Raw genomic sequence first — 16,566 nt, forward strand, 5'->3', positions numbered from 1 at the left:
TACTTTCAGTTGGGTGCTTCAGAAAATTTTTTTATTTTATTTTTTTTGGGGGGGGGCATATTTCTACTTTAAATTAATACCCAAAGATTTTGCCATGAAGATCCCTGTCAGGCCCTTCTGTTTTAGGGCCAGTTCATGATACAAAAACGCACTCTGGATGCATTCCGGATACATTTTTGCTTACAGTTCACATCACTCAAAGTTCCAGTGCAGTTTTGATGCCGTTTGCTATGTTCCAGTCAGGGACGGACTGACCATTTGGAAATGCGGGCACTGCCCGAGGGCCCGGGGTCAGTAGGGGGCCCCATGAGATGCCCCTGGTACCTTTTTCATAGGGTTTTTTGAGTTTGGGCAAGGACACAGGGGCCCCATGATCCCCTATTGCCTGGGGGCCCCATGAGTTGTCAGTACACCCCTGGTTCCAATGGTTCTATGCAGAAAAAAATTCAGCATGTTCTACTTTTTTTCTGCACTGGAAACTGACTGCACTAGTCTAAACTAAGGCCATTGGAATATATGGAAAACACTGTGCATGCATTTTTGATGCAGAAAAAAAGCGCACTGAACTGCATCTAGTGTGAACTAGCCCTTAGGGTGACAGGTAGAGGTGTTCCTGTCTTATGTGTGCCCACCTTGCCCTCCTGTAACATGGGATTTTAATTAACGTACTTGCTTATCTATCTGCTGACTGCTGTATTGATTTCAGTATTATGTGATGGTGAACCATTCCACAGAATTATGGAAGAAACGCTGATCAGTGGTGACTGGCAAGAAATAATTATGAGTGTGTGTATGTGCATTGTTGACCAGTATTGAGAGCACACATGCTGCTAGAATATTTTCAAGTTAGCTAGCTGAGATCTGTCTCATACATATGTTCATGTTTACATGCACAGGCAGAGCCTGGCTTCATAAATTAATTAATTCTCTGTTTAATATTTTGTACTTACAATTTTCCATTACAACTAAGGAAAAATATGAATTTGCTCATTAGCCTATAAATAAATGCTTTGCTTTCTCATCACACTAATATATTTTAGGTAGTATAAAGGAATTACCAACATATGCATACTGTAACTATATAAATAATTCATATTTTTGCATCCTGATGCAATGCCTCTCCAAGTTGACTGAGAAATGAGAGATTAGTAGTCATGTGATCACTCAGTTCTTGGGTTTAGAGCTGGCAGGGGACAGCTGCAGCATCGGACCAATGCTGCAGCACGGTAGTGAATGTGTGTGTGTGAATTTTTTTAAACCCCAGACTTATTCTTTAACCTTTTGGCTGCCTTATGGATCTGACAGCAGGTGGTTTTATACGCAATCCAGTGGCTGCAGCCAATGGGATTGTGTATAAGGGCTAGTTCACACTAAATGCAGTCCAGTGCATTTTTTCTCTGCATCAAAAATGTATACAGTGTTTTCCATGTATTCCAATGGTCCTATGTCACACCAGTACAGTCAGTTCCAGTCAGTTTCTGGTGCAGAAAAAAAAAGTGGAACATGCTGCATTTTTTCTTCACAGAACCATACTGGAACATAGCAAACTGCCTCAAAACTGCACCGAAACTGCATGTGGTGTGAACTGTAAGCAAAAACGCATGCTGAATGCATCCGTAATACATCCAGAGTGTGTTTTTATGGTGTGAACTGGCCTTAAAACTGACAGGCAGACACCTGCCTGTTAGGTGGAAGCAGTAAAGTGGCTCTACTGGTGCCGATTGCTTCCACAGCCCCTGATGATGGTGCCTCCCCCTCCCCCGCAGACTAGCCATGTAGCCAGGCTCTGCTTGCCCTTCTGCAGGACCAGGGAGAGCCATAGTGGGTGCCAGCTGGTGGAGGGGAGAGAGGAGGGTGGACAAGTGTGAGATGGGGAAACAGCTCTCATTGTTTGAACACTGTGTGCAGTAAATTATGGTGTGGAGTAAATTGATGTTTTGACTGACATTCTGCGGTTTAGCCACAAGATGTCACTGTTTTTCTAACACAGGCTCAGACTGCATAAATATTTGTATATTCATGAAGAGGTGGGGTTTTTAGTGAACAGGAAGAGGAGACTGCAGCCATGTTTTGGATGATGCTGAATGCAGGAGCCATGTTCTGGAGAATGCTGAATGAAGGGGCCGTGTGAGCTGCAGCTGGGTGAAGCTGATGAAATTGCTGCCAGGAAGCTGATGAGAGCCAAGGAACAACGCAGCATACACTACAATATCGCAGGCCTGTTGGAGAGACATTTGTTCTGTTCAGAGTCACCAGCGGATGCAAATCAGACCCGGGTCAGTAAGATCGTGCACGCACCTCATTTCAGTGTTGGCGCCTTGAGACTGAGTCCAGGCCTATAGTTAGTTAGTTAGGGTCTCTGTTTGTGTCAGGCCACAAGTGTTGTTACTGATTATTGGAAGGACTCCACAACTTAAAGAGATATTTCACATTGGAGAGCTGATAAAATCCTACAAACTCAAGCCAAACTGGTGTTTTGCTCAGAAGGAATACTCAGGCACGTGCTACAGGACCAGTTATGGGAGAGGGAATACTGTAGATTTGTGTAAGATTGTAAGCTGTTGTGCTGCACCCCAGGCTAGCCCATACCATACACCCATACACTGATTCCTGCTCTTTTAGGGTAATAACAGGTAAGGTGTGGCAGCTTAGTTGTGCCCGCCAGTAGGTAAATTACTTCACTTTCTACCTTCATCCATCAGAAGGCACCATGCTGTGCAGCAGAAGGGTCTCAGCCTTTGGGCTGGGTGTATGTAAATTTATTGTATGTTTCCAGCATTTGTGGTTGTGTTTATTTGCCACATCTAAGTAAAATTCTGTTGTGGCAAAAGCTGGTGTTGAGGTTGCTTTCCTCGTTCGTGACTTCACTGTATCCTGGGGAGCCCACCCCGGTACACGGCTTACACGAGCATCCTTTTTCCTCCCCTTCTTTGTGTGACCTGGCAGGCGATGTCCATGACATCACCTCTGGGTCATGGCTGTCATGTTCCTGGCTAGAATAAATGCACAGGTCGGGGCGTCTACGCCTGAAAACGTCAATTGCGATACACATGTTACATGTCACAGCGAACACCTGACTGAGAGCAATAATTCTAAAACCAGACCTCCTCCATAACACTAAACTGATGACCTAAAGGGGCTTTTGAAAAGTCATCAATAGAAAATATAGGGTTCTGTGGTTTGATGCAATTTCACAGGTGCACACAAATTTAAAGCTTGGCATGTTGGGTATCTATTTACTCAGCACTACCTTGTCTTTTATATTTTAATGGCTCTAAGGGTGAGAACGGATCTATAAAACACTGCTGATTGCTCAATTCTCCCCACCACTCTGAGCTCTGACGGACAGTTTCCGCTGTCTTCCACCGTTCTGAGCTTTGACTTACAGTCACTGCTGTCTGTCATCGCTCTGAGCTCTGACTGTCAGTCATCGCTGTCTGCCAGTAAGTGTTGCTCTCCAGCACTCACTGACGTGCTAGGCTGTGAAGGGGATGGAAGCAGCTGGCTCAAGCCCTCAGTGGCTCAATAATAGGCTGAGCCTGGTGCCAGTCCAGGCTCCCGGGTGGATCCCGACCATCTGTGATGCCAGCCCACAATGTTTCTGGACTGTATGCATGCAGATAGGAAGCTAATTGAAAGAAACTGCAGATATGCAATCAATAGCAAAAAAATGCTAGTATTCTATTAAGAGAAATATGACATTTGTTATATGAGATTATTTAAGTAATTAATATTATTAACAAGTGTCATAAAAATAAAAGAATTATACCAAGTGTCATTATAATATGACACTTTTTATATAAGATTATTTAATTATATAAGATTATTTAGATAGACCCTCTCAGGGAATTTTACATAGATTATACCAAATTGTAACATGTGTGGCAACCTTACCAATGTGTTTTTTTTTCTCCCAGGGTTAACCACTTGCCCTCCAGAAAATTTACCCCCCTTCCTGACCAGGTCTTTTTTTGCCATACAGCTCTGCGTTACTTTAACTGACAATTGCGTGGTCATTCAATGCTGTGATAAATTAAATTTTTGTCCTTTTTTTCCACAAATAGAGCTTTCTTTTGTTGGTAATTGATCACCTGTGTGTTTTTTATTTTTTATGCTAACAAAAAATAAATACTGACAATTTTGAAAATAAAAACAATATTTTAGACTTTTTGCTATAAAACACATCCAGTTAAAAAAAATTAAAAATGAAATTCCATCATAAATTTAGGCCAAAATGTATTCTGCTACATGTCTTTGCTAAAAAAAATCCCAATACATATAAATTAATTGGTTTACATGAAAGTTATAGTGTCTGTAAATGGCGGTATATATACTGGAATTTTTTCTTTTTTTTTATACTAGTAATGGTGGCGATCAGCGACTTATAGCGGGACTGCGGCGGACATTCTGATACTGGGGGGAACTGACTAATTGCCACTGACATCCCCAGTGACACTAATACAGTGATCAGTGCTAATAAAAAGCACTGACACTGTACTAATGACGCTGGGCAGGAAGGGGTTAATATTTGGGTGATCAAAGGGTTAACTGTGTGCTGTGTGTTTTACTGTGTGTTGTTTTGATACAGAGACATGCTGCTTTGTATTTCTCCTCTGTGCAGAGTAATGCAAAGCAGCATGTCCTTGTTAGCAGGAGAGAGAGACCTGTGTTGTTTACACACAGGTGTCTCCCCTGTCAGTTCTACAAGGCGATTGCTGGGTGCCAGAAGGGAATCTCCAGCCGGGACCCAATGATTGACATCCTTAGCCGCCAATGGCTGCAGGGGTAAGGCAGCGCATGTGCTCCCCCTACTTGGAAATGCATATCACATATACAGTTGCAAGAAAACGTATGTGAACCCCTTGGGATTACGTGGAGTTTTGCATGAATTGGGCATAAAATGTGCTCTGAACGTCATCTAAATCATAACAATAGAAGAACATAGTCTGCTGAACATAATACTACACAAACATTAGATGTTGCCATGGTTTAATTGCACATAACATGTAAACATTCACAGAGCAGGGAGGAAAAAGTATGTGAGGCCCTAGCTTAATGACTTCTCCCAGAGCTAATTGGAGCCAGGAGTGAGCCAACCTTGACTCCAATCAGTGTGATGATATTGGATGTGTTGCTGACAGCTGTCCTGCCCTTAAAAAACACACACCTGTTTTGGGTTTACTAGTTTCAAGAAGCACTGTCTGATGTGAACCATGCCTCGCAGAAAAGAGCTCTCAGAAGACCTACGATCAAGAATTGTTGACTTGCATGAACCTGGAAAGGGTTACAAAAGTATCTCCAAAAGTCTTGATGTTCATGTGTCCACGGTAAGACAGACTGTCTACAAATGGAGAAAGTTTAGCACTGTTGCTACTCTCCCTAGGCGTGGTCGTCCTGTAAAAATGACTGCAAGAGCACAGCGCAGAATGCTGCATGAGGTAAAGAAGAATCCCAGAGTGTCAGCTAAAGACCTACAGAAATCTCTGGCACATGCTAACATTTTTGTTGACACATCTACAATAAGGAAAACATTAAACAAGAATGGAGTACATGGGAGGACACCACGGAGGAAGCCATTGCTGTCCAAAAAGAATATTGCAGCACGTTTGAAGTTTGCAAAAGAGCACCTGGATGTTCCACAGCACTACTGGCAAAATATACTGTGGACAGATGAAACCAAGATTGAGTTGTTTGGGAAGAACACACAACACTATGTGTGGAGAAAAAAAGGCACAGCACACCAACATCAAAACCTCATCCCCACTGTAAAACATGGCGGAGGGAGCATCATGGTTTGGGGCTGCTTTGCTGCCTCAGGGCCTGGACGGATTGTTGTCATTGATGGGAAAATGAATTCCAGAGTTTATCAAGACATTTTTCAGGAAAACGTACGACCATCTGTCCGCCAACTGAAGCTCCGCAGAGGATGGGTGATGCAACAGGACAATGACCCAAAGCATACAAGTAATTCAACAAAACAATGGCTGCAACAGCACAGAATACGCCTTCTGGAGTGGCCCAGCCAGAGTCCTGACCTCAACCTGATTGAAATGCTGTGGAATGACCTTAAGAGAGCGATTCATACCAGACATCCCAAGAATATTGCTACACTGAAACAGTTTTGTGAAGAGGAGTGCTCCAAAATGACTCCAGATTGTTGTGCAGGTCTGATCTTCAACTACAGGAAACGTTTGGTTGAGGTTATTGCTGCCAAAGGAGGGTCAACCAGTTATTAAGTCCAAAGGTTCACATACTTTTTCCTCCCTGCACTGTGAATGTTTACATGTTATGTGCAATTAAACCATGGCAACATCTAATGTTTGTGTAGTATTATGTTCAGCAGACTGTGTTCTTCTATTGTTGTGACTTAGATGACGTTCAGAGCACATTTTATGCCCAATTCATGCAAAACTCCACGTAATCCCAAGGGGTTCACATACTTTTTCTTGCAACTGTATATATATATATATACATGATTTTAAGCAGCTCTGCCACCCTGTAGCAGTACTTCTACTATAGGGTGGTGGGCAAGCGATTAATACATTTTAGCATAAACACTGTCATCTAGACTGACTAGTCGCAAGCACATAAACATTGGGATGATCTGGTTGGCATTTTGAATAGTTGTTCACTTTTCCTCATTAGAGTATTATGTCAAACCTTTAAAGGAGCCAAGTAAAGGGGAACACTTTAGGGGAAAATTCCAGCCTGTCTAATCTGCTTTGCTCATATACTGTATATGCAGAGTTTTTGTTCAATACAACAAATGGTTTAGCATCCCTCCAAACACAACATTGATAGCATTTTCCTGCTGATTCATGCCTTTATCTCATATTTACAATTTTACAGTCATGTGCAAAGATATGACATTTTAGCGACTCCTTTTAGCTGATCTCAGTTTATTTGAGTAATCATCAGCATCCTCACTCTGTGGACCAATAGAAACTTTCCAGTGCACTTGATTATTTTTTGACCAGTTGCCACAAATCTTTGCACAATAAATCTTCAATTAAAAAGGTGCCCCTGACTATGCAAGAATTCATTCATTTAAATATTGAAATCTTATTTGTAAAGTAGAGGTGTGTATCAACATTTTTTAAAGACTTTTCATTTACGATTTTAGGGCATAACAAAGAAAAAAAAATTGGAAATGTTGGAAAACGTTTGTTTTTATAAACCTGTAAACTGCGCTTTACATAATTTTTTTTTCCAGTTCAGTCTTTTTGGAGAATGCAAAGACTGAAAAATGTTAAAATGGGATATATATGCACAAATGAAAAATGGGTATTTTTAAACAATATAATAAAAATATAGTATTTGACTATTCTCATTGAACACATTTGCTGATCTCCATACAACATAGCCTTCTGCACAAACCTTCTACAGCTCTTTGAAATTTAACCTTTTAAATATACAGTACTTGCCAATCAGAAACATTCGTTACTAACCTTCACTACCCATACAACATTATTGTTTTTTTAAGCATATTGGACTTTCCATAGTTGTCAATCACCCCAATCCAATCCATATTTCTTATTGTTCTTATACAGAATTTATATAGCGCCAACAGTTTGCACAGTGCTTTACAAAATTAAGGTAGACATTACAATTACAATTTGGAAACACATCATATTAATACACGGAATAACCAAAACATAGTATGGATGTATAAAAAGGAACATCACCATAACACAAGGGATGGGATTCAAGTTGAACATGAGAAAGATCTGAACCCAGCCTGTTGGCAGTTCTGAAAACCACCAAACTGGCCATAATTGGTCAATGTACCCATCCAAATCACTAGCTTCTAGAATGTAAGCAAACCGACAGGGATCCCTGGTGATGTCAATGACCAAATATGGCCATGGCCAAATTTGAGACAGTTACATAATCAAACATCCCCTGCAGCCCTGAGGACTCTATTACTGTGATTTGTATGTGATGGGTAAGTGTCATTGGGCAGAGAAACATCACTAGGCAATGGGTTGTAGTGATTGATGATCTGATATAATGTGATTGGTGATAAATTTACACCAGAGGACACAGTTTTTTCATGGTGCCTGGGTGATATTTTGCTTTTTACTTATTCCTGATTCCTATACCTTCCCTCACACAACCCCACATCCTATTTGAGGGACATGATGTGGGGGAAGAAGCCTTTTTACCTCAATATGAGGATACAGTGCAGTTACTTCATGTTTGGATAAGGGTCTAGTTTGAATTTTAAGGGGAAGCCATGCCCCTTTCACCCCACTTTTTAATGTGTGCTGTTCCTTTAAAAAAAGGAGAGAGGAAAAAATGTTGTGGGGTTCTTAACATTTAAACCAGATCCTTATGGTGGCAAGGGAAGAGAAGTCACTGTTCTGCAGCTTCATTTGCAGACTTAAGGTATCCCCCAAGCATGTTATTTAAAAGATTTGTATATTTTTTTGCATTGCCCTTTAAGCCACATGAAATCCCCCTCACACTGCTGAATGGTATTTTAACCAGACCACCCACTAACTGAGCCCTGCCTGGTTTGCTCATCCCTATATATAGCAGAGGTACTGTATGCAGACAGATATTGTTCTACTTTGTATACATCTGCCAGTCGGGCTAGTAGGAGTAGGTATGGATATTGGGCCAGCAGAGCATAACTGGTTACAAGCTGAATAGCTTTAACAAAATATGTCCACATTCGAGTCAAATATTTTTACACTTTCCTATGATTAATTTTCTTAATTTACAGGTCTCAATTTTTGAAAAAATATATATCAGTTAAAAGTAAATTCCTATTCCCTAAACACGTTACTGATCATCTAGTGTTCTTGGAGTACCATCATTTTCTTGATTTAATTAAGTGCTACAGTTACCACACCCACTAAATTATATTTGAATGGTTTAAGTAGCATTTGGTGTCTTGCCAACAATTTGCATTGATCCTAGTTTCCTACACAGATCCCAGCGTCATCTTATGTTCTTCTTGCCCTTGCCTCTTTTACTGCTTTTAAACTCCCTGTAGTATCCCACATGCTGCACTGTAAATGCTAAGTTCACCTTTAGTATAAAAATAATAAATGCACATGATTTTGCAGGTAAAAAACATTTAAATTTATTTATTTGTTTGGAATCTGCAAAGCCTTGCACCTGTGATTAGTGAATCCTGGGTGCAATAACAGGCTCCTGCAGATGCTGCTGACAACTCTCTACCCACACTATCATATGGGCAGACAGGTCATCAGATGCGGGAAGTGTCAGTGAATTACAAGGGCACTGATTAGAGCGCTGGTAGTTCATTGACTACAACTACATGCCATCTGCCAAGGTGGAAGACAGAAATTGTAGTTCATTCATTCACAGATCACTGTGAACAAATGACGAAGCTAGGCAGGCGGAACCCTGCACAGCTGTGCCGTTTTTAAAATATGACAATGCGTGTGGTGAGAGGATCCCCTGGCCACTGTTATGGGGGGCTGGGGTGGTGAGTAGAGGGTGCTGCATAGTAACCCATATGGAAGAAAAACATATTTGAAATATATTTTTAAAATATGCTTTTCAAATATATCAACATATATTTGAAATACTAAAATTTTGGCCATATTCAATATATTTCAAAATATATTTATATATATATATATATATATATATATATTTATATATATATATATATACTGTATGTTGAAATGAGTTTTTATTACAAAATATATGAAACCTATTTTTTAAAATACATTTCAAATATACTGTATGTCTTTAAAAATACAAATCTACATTTTTGGAATGCATTTACAAATACATGTAATAATATATGTAAACATGACTTTTTTATATGTTAAAAATATCTGAAGAATATATTTAAAAAAAATAGATTTGTATTTTTAAAGACATTCAGTATATTTGCAATGTAGTTTAAAAAATATTTTTCATATATGTTGTACTAAAAATGCATTTCAACATACAGAGTGTATATATATATATATATATATATATATATATATACAGTATATATATATATAAATATTGAATATGGCCAAAATTGTATTATTTCAAATATATGTCAATATATTTGGGAAGAATATTTTTAAAATATATTTAAAATATATTTTTCTTCCATGTGGGAACATGATACACCTTATACAGATGGTGTAACATGTAACATGTAACATGTTACTAAAGGTAAACTTATCCTTTAACTTCCACAGGGAAGTTTAGAGTAGTTTAAAGTCTCAATGAATGCTAACAAATTTCCAGAATGAGTTATGAACCTCTTTCAGAAATGTGTGTCTTTAATTTGTTGTTTATCTATATATTTTGTCTAACCACATAATTATTTTGGAAGAACAATATTATGTCATTGCATCCTTCATCACGTCTTTTTGAATAAAACACATTGGTATTATTCAGGCTTTTAAACCATATATAACAAATAACTGTTACGCACACATGCCCTGGGCATATCAATATCATATCACAATGAAACAAGCTACTTTTGAAGGCTGGAATACCATTTCATGCCTCCCAAACTATTAGCACTGATCTTAGTTTCCTATATCAGTCCCAGCATCGCACAATTTCTTTCCCCGCTTCAGGCCCTTCATAGCTACTAAATCTCAAAGCAGACGCCCATATGCTGTCTGCCCTTTAACATCCACAGGGCAGCTGAGAGTTGGATGAAGTCTTAACCTTATGGAGATCAGTCATGCTGCAGCAGCCTGGTTGTTTAGATTGAACCCCCTTAAAAACAAATCTAAACACAGTTGAAAATCTCTGCTATGGATGAGATCTGAAACATCCTTTAGCATTTCTGTGAAAGTCAATAAGCTGCAAACCCTGAACAAACCAAGAGTTTAACTAAAATTGACTACTCCCAGTGTGCAGGCTTTTTGGAGCTTCAGCCAGGTTGCCTGTGGTATAAATTGGGGGAAAGCTGAAGTCCCGGAGCTCTTGCCCTAGCTGGAGAGAGATTGTTCCAGTCCCCATATGCAATGGTGTGCTGCTGCTGTTCCAGAAAAAAGAGAAGGAATACTAACATCAAGGATTCTGGGATGCCACCAGCCATGGACCATGCCACCAACAATGGACTCCGTCTCAATGAACTGTCACCCATAAGGTATGCCTTGACTGACTCTTAGCTAGTTAGGGCTAGTGAAGAAACTATTACACATTGTATCATGTTTGCACTAAGTAATCAGAAAAGACTTTTAAAACTTTGTCTGTAAGCCTGGTCTGAAGTTATTCATAACAGGGGACATAATGGAGCTGGTGTATACAAAAGAACCTGGGCCTGTAATAGCATTAGAGAGGTATGAAGAATCTACACTGCCAAGTCAACATGCTAAAAAAGAACAAGGTTGCTGCCATCGTAACACAGTAAAAGGCACTAAGCAACCAGTTGAGGTGTGGTACCTGAGTAAGGTGAGGTGTCCTCTGGTAGTGAGGGAGTCGCTATTTGGCTCCTTCCCCAGTGGTCCATCTCCCATAGCAACCGGGAGCAGACACAGCATTACAGAGGTCCTCAGACTAACTGTATGGTGCAGAAGAGGAAGAGTTAACACATGATACGCATGAGATCTAAACTAAGTGTCTGGCGGGATTCCATTCTATTACTGGGATTGAGGTAATAGAGCTAAGCTGGCTGGTGGAGGTGGTTCGGTGCTACTCCCCACTCCAAATGCAACACATTACAATCACTGGTTGTAGATCAACACTTTATAAGGAATTCCGGTTCATTCTACATGCAGTGCCAGACCATCTCTAAGCCGGGAGTCTGTCGTGATGTTAGACTGTGCACATGACAGCATTTCCCACTTGATCCCAGGCATTGGTGAGCATGCCTCTAGCTAAAGTACCCCCTAGTACACAGATGCGGTAGAACCCACCCACAATACGACACAGTCAGTAAAACATATCACCACTCCAACACCCATTCAAATTCAGTTAAGTAGCAATTATACCGATACAGCTACAATCGCTCTAACTATTCCAATTTGACAAATAAATAAGGTATATTTGTTCTTCTTAGCCTTACCTTTGTCGTTTTGACTTTGTTCCCAGTACTACAACTCCAACCTGACAAGTCTGGTAGAACTTTGCAGTCTTCTCCTTCTAAACAAGGCTGCATCTGACACCACCATTTCTGGATAACTATAGAAGCTGAAACACATAACATGTTAGTGATTGGTTTGAGAAACACAGAATTAAAGTAAATGGGATATGTAAAATCTGCTGCAGATTACGTTCAGGTACTGGTATTTTTTATTTTTCTTAATAGCAAACTATAATGTTTTTTTGCTTAGCAGGCAGTGCTGAAGTGAACTGCACAGCAACAGCCCCATAACCACTTCAAATGCATGCGGTTGCAGTGCAGTGGTGAGGGTTTTTAGCTGTAAAGAGGTGGGGAGTAGGCCTTATGTTGCCACCCTCTGAATACCCTCTGAAATGCGATACACCGGTGATCGTTCTTTGGAAGGTGACGCTTGTATAAATGAGCCACCTCATCTAAGGACCAGTAAAGTGCAATATGATCCTTTTTTGTTTTAGGTTTTAGGTACACTTTAAACAAGCAAATATAGAACTTAAATGCTAAAATAAAATATATAGAAGCATAACTTTGGGGGAGATGTGCTCAAACAAACAAAACACTTACTGGTATTTGGAAGACAGTAAGCTTAACCCCTTCACGCCGGCACCTCCCGGCCCCTTAAAGGGTTTTTGACGCCGGGAGGCAGGGCGAGGTCTAGGGCTGTCACAGCAGTCACATGGTCAGAAAGGTCCTGATCGCAAGAAAAGATCAGGACCTTTCCATGGGATGCCAACACATGTGCAGGGCGCGCGCTTTCAGCACGTTTGTTTAGAAATGGTATGTAAATATGTGGTCGCTCGGTGTCAAGGCCCAGCTGCCGGGAGGCCACATACTGTATTTGCATACTGTCGGCACGAAGAGGTTAAGATTGAAGTATTTATGTAACTTCATCTTTTTACAGAGAATCATCACACAAATGTTTCTGAACTCTTCAATCAAGGCTTAGTGAAAATCTGAATTATCTGCACTTCACGTCAACGTTTGTCAAAGTGCCTTGGGATACATAATCCTTTATATGTTAAAGGGACAGTATTGTAATGAAAATTAGAATATATAAGATGTATAACCTACATATACAGAGAATGATTCACCATGTGTTTATGTGCACACCTTATTTCATATAAATCTTTTTTATTTATTATGCTTATCACACACTGTAATTCAAAACATATGATGCCATTTATTTTCTTTAGCTACCAGCCTTACTTGCAGCCATCTGTTCTGCTAGAATACAATCTCGCATAAAGTTAAAGTATACCTGTATATGAACCCTCATCTTGTCTAGCATTTTTTGCTGGCTGATAGCTAAAAAGAGTGGGAAATTTGCTGGTGATTACTGGTGCTTGTAGTTGTTTTATTTTCTTCCTTGGATCTTGCTAAAAGCTTTTACTTCTTAAATCACTTTTTCTGTCACTTTTTAAATAGCATTTTTATCTTCTTTTCCTTGTCTTCCTTCAGTCTGCTGATTAAGGGGTGGAGTTATTTGGTCACAGGTGATACAGGTATTATATAACTTGCTGTAGAGCTCACTCTGAGTTTGCTCATTCTTGAGCTTATTTGCATTTTGCTTGCTGGACCACTGACTAAGTGGACATTCGATAAGTGGAGTTAAAAAACCGGGGTTGAAAACAGAAGATTATAACAGGAGTCTACTGACCTGTAAGTGACAACTGATATTAATACTGTAACTGGGATAATGTGTGCTAGCAGGGTTAAAGGTTTTGTGCAGTGCACAGTGTGCTGCATGTATGCAACAATGGAGCAACAGCTCCAGGATGGATGCCTCTGCATCAGATGCGAGCGGGTTGCCCTTCTGGAAACTCGCATTAGAGATCTGGAGGAGCAAGTTGCAACACTGGGTAGAACCGTCAACCTTGAAAGGGGTCTTCTGCTCTCTGAGCATGTAGCTAATGGGATTGATGTGGAAGGCGTAGGAGCTAATCAGGATTATCAGGTAGGAAGATGGGTTACTCCAACGAGAGGGAGTGGTAGTGGCACACAGAAAAGGAGGATTGGCTCTGGGTTTGTGCACCCAAACAAATTTGCCAAGTTGGATGAAGATGTGGGGGTGGCAAGCTCAGGGGTGGCAGCCCTGGATGTCACTGCTATCCCTAACAGCTTGGAGGGCAGACCATCTGGGAGGTGTGGTGAGGGTAGTACAGGAAGGCCTAGACAGCCGGTGGTAGTAGGGGGTTCTATAATCAGAAGGATTGATAGAATAATTTGGCACCAGGATCGCCTCAACCGAATGGTTTGCTGTCTCCCTGGTGCCAGGGTTTGTCATGTGGTGGACTGGGTTAATAAATTACTGGGAGGGGCTGGGCATGGCCAGCTATCTTGGTCCATGTTGGAACCAATGACAGAATACATGGAAGATGGAGACTCCTTAAGAATAAATTTAAAGAACTAGGCTGCAAATTGAAGGGAAGGACCTCCAAGCTGATATTCTCTGAAATATTACCTGTGCCATGCGCAACTCAGGAAAGACAGGGGGAGATTAGACAACTCAATGCATGGCTAAAGACCTGGTGTAAGAGGGAAGGATTTGGGTTTCTAGAGCACTGGGCCGACTTTTCATTGGGGTGCAGCCTATATGCTAGGGATAGTTTGCACCTAAAAGGAAGGAGGTCTGCTGTGCTGGGTGAGAGATTTATGGGAAGGTTGGAGGAGTATTTAAACTAGGATCAAGGGGGAGGGAGAATTAGTTTATAATGGGGTAGACAGATCAGACAGGGGTCAGTACTTATTGGTGGGTGGAATGGGGAGAGATTTGGGGAGGGCTAAGGCAGATGATAAGAAGGTCCCCAAGTTACAAACAACCAGTGGCATTGGTACCATTTGTATGAAAATAAAAAATATGCAAAATACGTGTGCACAAGGTGTCAATGTATTCAAGTGTTTGTTCAACAATGCCAGAAATCTGCCAAGCAAACTAGGTGAGTTGGAAGCTTTGGTGCATGAACAGAACTATGATTTAATTTGTATTGCTGAATCTTAGCTTCATTCTTCACATGACTGAGCCATTAATATTCCTGGCTATGTTCTCTTTCGGAGATACAGGGTAAATAGGAAAGGTGGTGGTGTCTGTCTCTATGTGAGAAGTGATCTCAGAGTGAGTGTGAAAGAAGTCCTAGTTGAGGGAGAGTGTGATGAGGCTGAAGCATTATGGGTGGAACTGCACATGGGGGTGCATGCTACAAAGGTAATCATTGGAGTTTGTTATAGGCCTCCCAGTGTTAATGAGATGGTGGAGATTCAGCTCCTTGCACAGATCGAAAGGGCTGAAAGAGCTGGGACAGTGATAATAATGGGGGATTTTAACTACCTGGAAATTGACTGGAGTAATGGTACTGCAGGTACAGTTAAAGGGCAAAAATGTATAAACCTACTACAAGACAATTTTATGGTACAGTTCATAAAGGCCCCAACTAGGAATGATGCTCTGCTGGACCTGGTAGTCTCAAACCATGCAGAGCCTATTACCAAGGTCCATATAAAAGAACATCTGAGTAGCAGTGACCATAACATGATTTCATTTATTGTTAGCTGTAAACAGCAAGCATATACGAGAAAAATAAAAATGCTCAATGTTAAAAGAGCTAATTTTCCAAGGCTGAGAGGTGCTCTCCAAAACTGAACACAACACAGAAATAAGAGTTCTTCAAAAAGACTGTATGTGAACACATACTGTATGAATGTGGAAAATATATTCCCATGGGCAACAAGTTTAAAAGGCCAAAAATCAAACCTATGTGGCTTACGGCCAAAGTTAAAAAAGCTATAGATAATAAGAAAAGAGCTTTTATTAAATATAAAAATGAAGAAACACTATCATCGTTCAAACATTACAAAGATTATAACAGAATATGCAAAAATGAAATAAAGGCCACATAAAAAGTGAAAGGTTTAATGTTGATAAATGTAAGGTTATGCACTTGGGGGCTAAGAATATGCATGCATCATATATACTAGGGGGGTAGAACTGGGGGAATCAATGGTGGAGAAGGATCTGGGAGTTCTGGTAGATCACAAGCCTAATAATGGCATGCAATGCCAAGCTGCAGTTTCTAAAGCGAGCAAAATCCTCTCTTGTATTAAAAGAGGTATAGACTCCAGAGAGAGAGATATAATTTTACCCCTGTACAAATCATTAGTGAGACCTCATCTGGAATAGGCACCAATTCACAAAAAGAACATTGGGGAACTGGAGAAAGTAGAGAGAAGGGCAACCAAACTGATAAGAGGCATGGAGGAGCTCAGCTATGAGGAAAGATTAGATCAACTGAATTTATTCTCTCTTGAGAAGAGTAGATTAAGGGAAATATGATCAACATGTATAAATACATTAGTGGTTCATAAAGTGAACTCGTTGTAGACCTCTGTGAGGCCATCACAGAGGACAAGGGGGAACTCTTTACAGTATGTCTGTAGGAAAAGAAATGTAATCTCCAAACATGGAAAGGTTTCTTCACAGTGAGAGCAGTGAAAATGTGGAATAGACTCCCTCA

The 16,566-nt window shown here is 40.4% G+C and overlaps 1 protein-coding gene across 2 annotated transcripts in view; it reads right to left on the reverse strand.

The window, feature by feature from the left end:
- TAFA3 (TAFA chemokine like family member 3) overlaps positions 1-16,566 on the reverse strand; it is a 633,948-nt gene that overhangs the window by 82,613 nt on the left and 534,769 nt on the right. For both annotated transcript variants that reach the window (XM_089681062.1, XM_089681063.1), the window contains exon 4: positions 12,005-12,129. In XM_089681062.1, coding sequence (XP_089537188.1) covers positions 12,005-12,129 — 125 coding nt within the window. The remainder of the gene's footprint in view (positions 1-12,004; positions 12,130-16,566) is intronic.

The sequence above is a fragment of the Staurois parvus genome, unplaced genomic scaffold, assembly GCF_062004578.1.
Source record: "Staurois parvus isolate SC_StPar_1 unplaced genomic scaffold, SC_StPar_1.0 ptg000258l, whole genome shotgun sequence".
Lineage (NCBI taxonomy): Eukaryota > Metazoa > Chordata > Amphibia > Anura > Ranidae > Staurois > Staurois parvus.